An 11767-nucleotide genomic window follows, 5' to 3' on the forward strand; every position below is an offset into this window, starting at 1 on the left:
AGCAGCGACAGAAAATAAGTTAAACAAATAGGCAGGCCGATGTTCCAATAAAATTATTTATAAAAATAGGCAACCAGCAAGCCAGATGGATGCCTATAATCCCAGCACTTGGGAGCTTAAGACCGGAGGTTTGAGATGACCAGCCTGGGCAACATGGAGAGACCCTATCTCTTTTTAAAAATATTTAGCCAGGTGTAGTAATGCACATCTGTAGGTTCTAGCTATTTTGGGTCTGAGGACTGAGGCAAGAGAATCACTTGAGCCCAAGAGTTCAATGCTGCAGTGAAAAATGATCATACTATTATACTCCATCCAGGTTGACAGAAGGAGACCTTGTCTCTAAAAATAAAAAATAATAGGCAACTGGCTAGCTTTAGTTATGTACACCCTACGCTAAAACACAGATGAGGAGCTGTAAATTAAAATTTGGAAGCCATTTGTATATTTTCCCATAGTATTAAATGATAGGCCCTTGTTTATTTTATCCTGCTAATAAGTTATTTTTTTCTTTCTTATTAAAATTCCAACTACATTTTTTTAAATGTTAACAGTGATGTACCAAATGGATCAGCCTTGACACAAGAGAATATCAGCCTCCTATCAAACAAGACCAGCTCTCTGAACCTGTCGGAGGACCCCGAGGGAGGAGGAGATAACAATGACTCCCAGAAATCAGGAGTTACTCCCAGTTCTGCTCCCTAAACTATGAGGAGTTGTACTTTTATCTTCTGCTCCTAAACAATTTGTAGGGCCTAGGGGTAGGAAAATGGATAACCTCTAAACTTTTTTTCTAAGAGTGGTCAGAGAAATCCAGGAAATGTACCAGAGGCAATGTGCACAAACACCACTACTAAAACAAACCCTGCACATAGTTCACATTAATGCATTTTTTTAATTTAAAGAAAAAGAAAATTAGCAGTATCTGCAAGCAATTCAGATTAAATTTGTTTTTGTTCTGTGAATGAACTTTATTTTAATAACTTTGGACGCCTTGGATCCAGGGCTTTAAAAAAAAAGAAGATATTATATATACACTCTGTTTGATTAATTGTATGATCTTAATGAAGTAGGTTTTTCTTGTATTTTGGTATTATTACATACCCAGTGTATAATTCCCTGCCCCCAATCCTTTCCAACTCTCACCACCCCATAAACTTAAAACAGACAAAAAGCATTAGCCCTTCTGAGAATTCTCTGGTGCTTAAGAAACAAAGAGACAACAATAAACTGAGATATTAGAAAATGTGCAGCAAACCAACTTTTCCCAGAATTTTTTTTCTTTATGGATCACCAGCTTTATGGATAGATATATTTTTCTTAGGACATTGAAGTGTTTTTTAGGATAGTTTTATTTCTTATTTTCAACTTTTCAGAGAGATAATTACAGACAATTTTTGAAGTCCCCATTTCCATATTAAAGATCTTTTATATTCTCTTAATGTCATGAGAAAGCCGATTTCTGTGTTTAATTAGATTTGAAGGGAGATTAAGAATGAACTTAATAGCACTGAAAATACATGGTTGGTATATTGCCTGTGTTCAACCCATGGTTGGAAATTTGGAGCTGTGCTTTCCAAATTAAACTTTTGCTGAAAACAGAATGCTCAAAAACCAGGACAGTCAACCATGTCATAAAACTGCAATACTTGATTTGAATGTAACAATGAACAAAGCAACATTATTTTGAATGGGTGTTTTTATTTGACTCTCAAAATCTAAAAGTATAAAATAGAATCCCTCTATACTACAGCCCCTGGTTTTAAAGAGATTTGGCAAATATGAACTGCCTGACTCTGACGCATAGTTTATGAATTGATAACTTTTTGCTGCTTAAACTCATCAGCATAAGTAGGTAGGAAGTACCTTGGCATCAGTTTTTGTAGACTTGGCTTTCCAATATTGAAAATGTTAATTCATGAGAATTTTGAAAATAGGAAGACCTTTTTTATTATTTAATTTTGCTGCACATATTCTGATGCCACGTGTCTCTGCTTAACTAAGGCCCTGTAAAACATGTTTAGTGGGGATAATTTTATATAGTTGCCTTCTCCATCCCTCTATTTTCTAAATTATTTTCAGTTTCTCTCTCTGGATTATACTACTAAATCAGAAAGCACTGGTTATGTAATAAGTTACTGCATTGCTTTGGTTGGGTAAAAACAAGAGTTTATATTTTTCTTGTTTCTTATTTTCTTAACCCTTAACTCCTGCTGAGGTCATAACCTCAGTCTAAGCTCTGTGTCCATCATACTGTTAACTGAAACAAATGAGGGTGGGGGTGGGAAGGGTAATACAGTCCTGCCATTGCCTACCAGTAGGAGAGTCCAAACAGAACACTCTTTTGAGTAGCAATTATTTAATTTGCCCAGTCAAGGCACCATGTTTATATACTATTTCACATTGAATTTGATTATGCCCTACAGACCTGGCTGGTCAAGGATTTGATATACACATATTGGCTTGGGATTCGAGCTTTCTTTTTTATTTAAATAAAAATTTATATATATATATTATATATATACATATATACATAGCTATATCTGTATATATATTGGGTATGTTTTAAGGATTTTTTCGCATGAGCGCAGCTGTTGCGATAAAATGACTGATTGGGAGGTGGAAGCACTGAATGAAAGTGAGGCATTTTTTCAGTTGATATGTACATTTTCCTTTTTTCTAAATATGTTTTTGGGGTTTTTTTAATTGCTTATGGTTTTTTGTTTTGTTTTTTTTTTACTTTTGCTTAAAACCCTCCTACATTTATGCTTTAAATTCTTATTGTTTATTGGGAGAAGGAAAGAAACTTTTGTATGTTTGGCAGAGTCCCAAGATTTTTTATTTCTCTGCTTAACAATAAAAGGCAATATTGTTAGCCTCCAACCTTCTGTAGGCAGATTTGGGCAGATCTTACTTTTTTGGATGTGTCGCATAATTCTTAAATGTTGGAAGCACTTTGGAACTCAGAATGATTGACTTTGTTGATGTTTAGTATGAAAGTGAAGTTTCATTTTGGGTATCTATTGATGAAACCCCTAATATCCATTTTTGTTACTCTTGTTCATATTCTACCTTCAGGTACACTCATTCTTGCTTGCACCATTTTGATTTTGTGAGATAGAGCAGAACAGGGATTAATTCTTGTAGTATTACTTTTCTGAACAAAACCAGAAAAGCCACTGTGTAGATGTCTTTCTCTTTTTATGCATTTTCTTTTGGGGGGGGGGGAGGAATATCCCTTAAATTGTATCCTGAATTCTAGTTGTATTCCTGCATGGGCCCACACTATAGATGGAAACCTGGTTGGATAGAAGGGCAGAAGAATGTTACATTGTCCCAATGTGCCTATAATTTATCTATTTTAAATTGGTCATTCTGCCTTACCTAATGGAAATTTTTGCAGTTTTCCTAGTGTTCACCAATGGGTTTAAGAATTTGCTAAAACCCCCGAACTATTTTTTTTTTCTTTTTCTCCCTTATATGATCAGCCTGTAAGAGTAAACAGCCTATTTGGCATAACTATTTGACTCTTTAATTGTCTTTCTTCTTTTTTTTTTAATCAAAATCTGAAAGGTAGTGATTTTTTCCTGCTTTTTAAATTTTGTTTCCTTAGTGACAGTTAAGAGATGAAACCAATAAAATAGAAAATATTGTTTCTATGCTTTCTACTTATTAAAATGTTAATTTCTTCTGAGGATGACTTTGTTTTTCACTGAATTCAAAAGCAAGAATTAGATATCTCAGATGAACATAAACACTTTTGAAAGAGTTAAGGTAGAAGTAATAAGCATTGTGTTTACTCTTATTTAAATAACAGGCCAGGATTTTATCATAGGGAGGATTTTAAGTACTTTGACTTATTCTTTGCTCAAGAGGTCTCTAGAAAAAGGTGGAAGAACTGAAAATAAGGCATCTAGATTTAGTTTCCTGTTTTACATGTAGTTCTTTTGTTTAATTTATAGATACTATCACAAAATAAGTCTATTAGCTGTTCTTATATAATTTACAGAGACTGAAGTGACCAAAGATCTACTTCTTACCACTTTTCCAATTAAAGGAAAAATTAGTTATAGCATAGGTTTCTAATAATAATAGTCAACTAATAATAGACACTATTCCTAATGCCAACTACAAATATTCAGCTACTCAGAATGTATAAAAATCTGCTTGATACAGCATTAATGTGAGGTGATTCCCTTCTCCCATCTTATTTCCCTTCCCTTCTCCTATTCTTTCCCATGTATTTACTTTTTTTGCCTAAAAGACAGAAAATCAGTATGATTTCTCGTCTGCTACTTTGATTATATAACTCCATCAGACTTTCCATAGGTCTTCAGATTTTAAGCTCAAAGTTTAATCATAAGTTTTTCCATGAATGTCTTTTTTTTTTCTTGGCCCTTTTTCATCCTACGGTTCCCCCTTGACTTACCCACTGCCTTCCCCAATCTGCAACAGTGACAGTTTGCTGCCTCAAAACAGAGCATTCAAATGAATTCGCTTAGCCAATAACTTCTGTGAAGTTGCCTTTTCTAATGGTGTTATTACTCAGTGATGCACAAATGTGGTATTTGCCCTACTGGTAGGCAAACAAAGGTCTGGTTAAGAATGATAACCTGCTGTTTTCTTTAAAGGAGAGCCAAAGACTTGTGCTTTACTCTGTTTTGGTTTGGGGGGAAGTTGTAGCCATTTTGATTGTGAACTTTGTAGTATTTGTGAGTTGATTGTACTGTGTAAGTAGATACATCTAAAGTTAACTATTAAAGTTAGCTAGCCTTATAAAATGTAAAAGTAATGGAAATCCATCAGTTTCTCTAAACCAGTGAATTTCATCTTTTCTAATACTGTGTATAAACATTTGTTCCCTCACCCCTTGCTTTTTTTGAGATTACCTTGTTGTGATACATCTTCTGTGTTTTTATGGGATTTTTTTTCCCGTTGTGCCTAAAGGACAATCAGCCATCTCTGTGATCAAGTCATGAGTCTGGATAAAAGAATTCATGAGCACATGACTGGTGAGACATAATTAACGGTAGTCAGTACATGTTCAGATGATGTTAACTTTCAGAGAAAAATGTTCCTTTCACTAAAGAAGTATTCAGTCAATGGTACTTATATACAAATGGTGGTGGAGAGCAGTCTTACCATCATCTCCGTGTTGAAAAACACCTGTAATGATTTACAGTTCATTAAAAGGAATGGCCCAATTTTTAGGAGAAATTCATAACCTGCTTGGAAATTAACTGCAGATTTGGTGATACATGGTTAAAGTGTTGCAAAGTGATCTCTTTCTGAAAAATTTGCTCATCCTTCTTTTAAAAATTGGATAGAACTACTAAATTAAAGCAAATTTTACTTTCCTTGTTAAGGATTGAACAAGCAAGCAGTCTGCCCCAGTCAAATCATTTTACCTGAGTACCCCTTTTGCTGATCCACACTCATACCCTTCTACCTTTGACAGCTATGATTTTTATATTTATTGCTTCAGCTCAGCTTTATGAAATTTTCCTGCTGAAATAACTTAATGAGAGTTGTAGGTGGATTGCAGTTAATATTTTTAAAATTTCTCAATTCAGCTTGTATGAGCCACTTCAAAAAGAAAGCTGTTTTTTGGTCAAAAGGTACAATTAATTTTAGTAAATACAACTGAAGATTTGGATTTTAAAGGTGTTATTTCTGATTGCTAAAGAAGTTTTCACAAGTAATAGATTCTAATTGATAAGAAATACTAGCTATACTATTAATAAAGAATAAGAAACTGCTACCACCAGGAATAAATAACACCTTTTAATAACAAGTGTGTTTTAATACTGCACTGAACAAGTGGGTAAAGAGTCTGTCGAAGTCCTGTTGTGATAAAGGAACTTAACCTCACCACTGGAATCCTTGTTTTCAGGGCCTCTGGATTTTCAGCCAAACACTGAATTTCCCCTAAATTTCATCCCTGTGCAAAAACATCCTTAGAGTAATAACCTTTATTTTCACCAGAAAATAAGGCATAATAACCCAAGGGGGGAAACTTAAACCTGAAGACAATATTATGTCCAAAAATGTGTATTTAGGAAAATAAAATCCTGTGGAGTTTGTTGTCCTAATGTATATTGTATAACTAGATTAGGTGATTTCTTTTCTTATATTAAGTTCTCAGTCTTTCTGCTTGGTTTTTGTTTGTTTTTGTTTTTTTACTCTAAGCAGACAGAGCTCACAAGTCTTTGGCATCCATTTGGGTTATACACTCAGAGTCATCTTATAACTGGAAACTGTCAAGTGGTCCCCCACCTCAGGGAGTATATGAAAGGGTCAAGAAAAGGACAGAAACAAACTACTGGGTGGATAATTTGTTGCCTGATTTTTTTTTTTTTTGTCTCATGGTTTTAAATGGCCATTTCTTAGTGTCATTTCTCTCCATTGATTGGCTGCCATTCCCACAGTAATACCTGAATTACTCTGTAAATTTCTGACTTAGGGGCATTCAGAGCTTTTGCTTACCATTTTTACATCCTCTGTTCAACTAAGACACTGTCCTGAGAGTTAGTTTTTCCAAATGTATTGTTGCCTGAATTTTCATACTTTCCCCCTTTCATCCTGAAGGGAACTTGAAGAGTTTTCAGTTTTATTCATTGGTCCATGGACCTCATTGTCTTATTTGTGATGAATCTATGACTTTTTGGAAAAAGAGCAATGGAAAAAGTGAATGAAGGCAATGAGCGAAACCTTCCTTCCACTTCAGCGTTTTCCAGTTGTGAGGTCCCTCTGTGTGTGTGTGTGTGGCCTCTCCCCATGTCGTCCCTGCCGTCCCTTCTCCCTGACCATGGTCCGTTTGGTCTTTAGGCTCATACCAGTCTCCCGAGACATTCTGCAGTCATTATCACCTTTTTGGGTGGATTTTATTTTGGCTTTTTTGTTTTTGGTTGGTTCGTTGGTTGTTTTTAAATAACTTTTTAACATTGACGCATATTTGCTTGGGATAGAGCTTACGTACTTTACCAATCGTATTGATTGTATGTGATTGTGCCCTGCAGAGGTATATTTAACAAAACAAAAATAATCTAGGTTAATAAAGGAGCCATGAGATTTGAGTCAGATTTTAAGTGACTTTATGAAATCACTTACAGTTTTGGATAGTGAGGATTTGTATCTTCTGTTCTTATAAATCAGTGCTAGACAGAATACCATTTTTTAAAAAGTTGTCTTGCATTTCTGTTTTTTTAATTGCCCCTGCTCCCTATTCTTTCTTGCCTGCCTCTACTCACCCATTTTGAAATGAAATATATTCAGCCTTAAAGTTACATCTGATTTTTAAATTGCTGAATTTTGTGAAATTTTACTTTCCTTGTGAAGGAAAAAGTGAAGACAAATACAGATAATGGGTTGGAATTTCACAAGCTGTGAATAATTCCCTTGGATCTGACAAACTGTGAAATCTTATTTGAAGTCTTTATCTCTTGACAGTTCTTTTGGAATAGGAAAAAGAACCCTCTTTGAAATGGACTGTTCTCCTCTTGTTTTTAATCTGTTTAATACTTCCAATTTTTAAAAAACCTTCAAAGGTAGTGAGGTGGAAAAAGAGAAAGAATAGTAAAAAGGTGATTAGGGCAACAGGATTCTGGATCTGAATAGTACATCTTCCACTGGTTGCAGGTTTTTGAGATTAGGACCATGTTTTTCAATTTTGTATTATTTGTGTGCATGTTGTTTATATCAAATATGCCACATTTTGTTAAAACGCTGTTCCCTTTCTTTATTACCTTGGAAACTGACTCAGCCTCATGTTGCTCCTAATTAGTGTTTAAGTCTCCCATAAGTTGCAGATAAAAGGATTTATTTTAACAAGTAGAAGGAGGTGATTCACCTTTTGGATTGTAAATATATGAAAGTGTCTACAAGGTCTTTATCTGCTTTCTGTCAGCATTTATATTAAATGATAAATTAATGAAGAATGTGTAGTCTTTTTTTTTGTAAATGAGTCTGTGCCATCTTATTCTAACCTTATTCTTACACCTTTTTGATAGAGGGTTTTTTTAGGTAAAAAAGAAATGGCTAATATGCATGTAATAGTAGCCAATTTTGTGTAGGCATCATAGGAATGAACATACTATACTCCAAATTCATTTTTTTTATACAGTGATTGCACATTACGAGTGAAGATGGTGGTTCTGAAATACTAACATCAATATTCAATGAAACTCTGTCTTTCCATTTTTACTGACTTCTCCTAATTGTCCTGAAATCCCCATTCATTAGTCATTCCTGGCAGTTAGTGGATAAGTGTAAGTTTATTATCTTTTAGAAACCAATAAATAATAGTTCAATAGCACGAAGAAGACAAATTGAAAGAAATTTAAGAAATACAAAAATCGGGCAGCGCCTGTGGCTCAGTCAGTAAGGCGCCGTCCCCATATACCGAGGGTGGCGGGTTCAAACCCGGCCCCGGCCAAACTGCAACCAAAAAATAGCCGGGCATTGTGGCGAGCGCCTGTAGTCCCAGCTACTCAGGAGGCTGAGGCAAGAGAATCGCTTAAGCCCAGGAGTTGGAGGTTGCTGTGAGCTGTGTGAGGCCACGGCACTCTACCGAGGGTCATAAAGTGAGACCCTGTCTCTACAAAAAGAAAAAAAAGAAAAGGCGGCGCTTGTGGCTCAGTGAGTAGGGCGCCGGTCCCATATGCCAGAGGTGGTGGGTTCAAACCCAGCCCCAGCCAAAAACCACGAAAAAAAAGAAAAGAAATACAAAAATCAAGTGTTACCTATGGGCTTTATTTGATCCTGATTTCAACAAAACAAATATAAAGGACATTTTTATATAAGTCGGGAAATTTGATTAAGTATTGGGGTATTAGATAATAATACCAAGGAATGATGTTTTTGTTCAGTGTGAAAATAGCAACAGGATTATGTAAGAAACCGCCCCCCCCCCTTTTTTTGAGACAGAGTCTAATTATGTCACCCTCGGTAGAGTGCTGTGGCGTCACAGCTCACAGCAACCTCAAACTTGAGCTTAAGGGATTCTCTTGCCTCAGCCTCCCAAGTAACTTGGACTATAGGCACCTGCCACAACGCACAGCTGTTTTCTTGTTGCAGTTGTTGTTGTTTAGCAGGCTGGGGGCAGGCTTGAACCCACCAGCCTTGGTGTATGTAGCTGGTGCCCTACTCAGTGAGCTATGGGCGCCAAGCCAAGATACATATATGTATATATATATATTTTTTTTTTTTTAGAAAAAGTTTCATGCAGTTGCTCTCAGTAGAGTGCTGTGACATCATAGCTTTCAGCAACCTCAAACTCTTTGGCTCAGGAGATCCTGCCTCAGCCTCCCGGGTAGCTGGGACTACAGGCGCCTACCACAATGCCCATCTATTTTTAGAAACAGGGACTTGCTTTTTTGCTCAGACTGGTCTTCAGCTCCTGAGTTCAAGCAATCTCTGGCATCACAGCTCACAGCAACCTCAAACTCTCGGGCTTCAGTGATTCTCTTGCCTCAGCCTCCCAAGTAGCTGGGACTACAGGCACCTGCCACAACACCCGGCGACTTTTGTTGCAGTTGGTTAGCTGGCCAGGGCCAGGTTTGAACCCGCCATCCTCAGTGTATGTGGCTGGCACCACAACCACTGTGCTACGGGTGCTGAGCCAAAACCCCTTATTTTTAAAAGATGCGTAACTGACAATGACTGGAATTTCCTTTAAAATAATAACTTTTTAAAATAATACACATTACCAATGAAGGTTATTTTGTCATCCTACCAACAGTTAGCAATTAGGTGCCAAGGGAAGGGGCCATAGTAAAGAAATCCTAGAGGGTATGAGAGATGGTAATGGCTACTGGCATCCCTGAATGATTATAAAATGAGTGGGAACTCCAAAACCAGATCTGTCATCTTTACCACTTACCTAGGTCTACTCCTAATCACAAGTAATAGGGTACTTACTTTCTGACCCCATAGGCTGCAGCTCACAAAGACTAATTTGAATGTTTCTTGTATGCATTAGTGCTTCAATCCCAATAACCAGCTTGTCTTCAATAATCAATTATTAAATCCCTTTGCCTTCCTACTAGGTGACCCATTCAGTAAATGGAACACCTTTATTTGGAACACCTAGCATATAAAAAGTAAACTTAACAATTACTCACTGAACACCCACTAGCAGTACTTACTAATTTATGGAGTACTCCCCATATTCACAACACTGTAGGGGACAGTCAGGCGTTAAAAAACATTATCTCTGGGGTGGCTCGTGGCTATAATCCTAGAGCTCTGGAGGGCTGAGGTCAGTGGATCACCTGAGCTCAGGAGTTTGAGACCAGCCTGAGCAAGAGAGAGACAGACCCCATCTCTAAAACTAGCCAGGCACCTATAATCCCAGCTACTGGGGAGGCTGAGGCAAGAGAATTGCTTGAGCCCAAGAGTTTGAGGTTGTGAGGGATGACATCACAGCAGTCTACCGAGGGCAAAAATGAGACTCTCTCAAAAAAACAAAAGATGGCAGCACCTGTTGCTCAGTGAGTAGGGCGCCAGCCCCATATACCAAGGGTGGCGGGTTCAAACCTGGTCCCGGCCAAACTGCAACAAAAAACAGCCAGGCATTGTGGTGGGCGCCTGTAGTCCCAGCTACTAGGGAGGCTGAGGTAAGAGAATCACCTAAGCGTAGGAGTTGGAGGTTGCTGTGAGCTGTGACACTGCGGCACTCTATCAAGGATGACAAAGTGAGACTCTTTTATCTCTAAAAAAAAAAGAAACAAAAAACTGTCTCTACCCTAAAGGATCTCTGATTACAGAACTTTAAGATAGTTAAAAATCAATAGCAAGGCACTAAACAGAATTATCAAAGATGATTCAACCACAATTGTCTTCAAAAGAGAAGAGCAAGGAGTTGTGGGACTGTGCCAGGAAGACAAGCTTGCCTGGCTGGCCGGGCTTTCCAGAGGATGCTACCTTGAAGGTAAAACTTGAGCAGTCAAAGGGGTGTTGAAGACATAAGACTCCTGCTCAAAGAAAATAGAACGTGTGTTTTGTTTTTTGTTTTTGTTCTTGAGACCAAGTCTCACTCTGTCACCCCGGGGTTGAGTGCTGTGGCATGATCATAGCTCACAGCAATCTCAAACTCTTGGCCTCAAGCGATCCTCTTGTTTCAACCTCCTGAGTAACTGGGACTATGCGCACCTGTCACCAAGCCCAGCTTTTTTTTTTTTTTTTTTTTTTTTTGAGACAGTCTCTTGCTTGTCTCAAACTCCTGAGCTCGGGATATCCACCCACCTCGGCTTCCCAGAGCGCTAGGATTACAGGCATAAGCACGTCACCCAGTCTAGAACGTGTGACTTTTGTGCAGAAAGAGAGTCTGAATTGTGGAAACTAGAAGGTCATTGAAGCTAGAGTAGGAGTGAGTGGGTAGCTTGAGATGAGGCAGCTCTAGATCCTAGAAGCCAATAGCCAATGCTAAAGTGTTTGTATTTTATTCTGAAAGTAAAGGCAGTGCAAAGAAGTACGGTTAGCAGGGAAATTAAGGGACCAGGTTTGTGCCTCTTGGGAGCCAATTATAATTTCAAAAAGACACAATCCTGAATGCCATAATTTCAAATGTTGAAATCCTAAAAGATTAAAATGCCAAAAATAGAATTCTGGAAAAATGCATTTATTTACATCTAAAAGGGAAGGAGTTTATTTGAGAAATGTTAAAACATGACAGACTGGGCGGCGCCTGTGGCTCAAGGAGTAGGGCACCAGTCCCATATGCCGGAGGTGGCGGGTTCAAACCCAGCCCCGGCCAAAAAAAAAAACACGA

At 37.6% G+C, this 11767-nt stretch overlaps 1 protein-coding gene across 2 annotated transcripts in view; it reads left to right on the forward strand.

Annotated features, from left to right (window-relative positions):
- The window catches only part of RC3H1 (ring finger and CCCH-type domains 1), an 85658-nt gene extending 77728 nt beyond the window's left edge, over positions 1–7930 (forward strand). For both annotated transcript variants that reach the window (XM_053606010.1, XM_053606011.1), the window contains exon 20: positions 552–7930. In XM_053606010.1, coding sequence (XP_053461985.1) covers positions 552–702 — 151 coding nt within the window. In that variant the 3' untranslated portion in view covers positions 703–7930. The remainder of the gene's footprint in view (positions 1–551) is intronic.
- The last annotated feature ends 3837 nt before the right edge of the window (positions 7931–11767 follow it).

The sequence above is a fragment of the Nycticebus coucang genome, chromosome 10, assembly GCF_027406575.1.
Source record: "Nycticebus coucang isolate mNycCou1 chromosome 10, mNycCou1.pri, whole genome shotgun sequence".
Taxonomy (NCBI): Eukaryota; Metazoa; Chordata; class Mammalia; order Primates; family Lorisidae; genus Nycticebus; species Nycticebus coucang.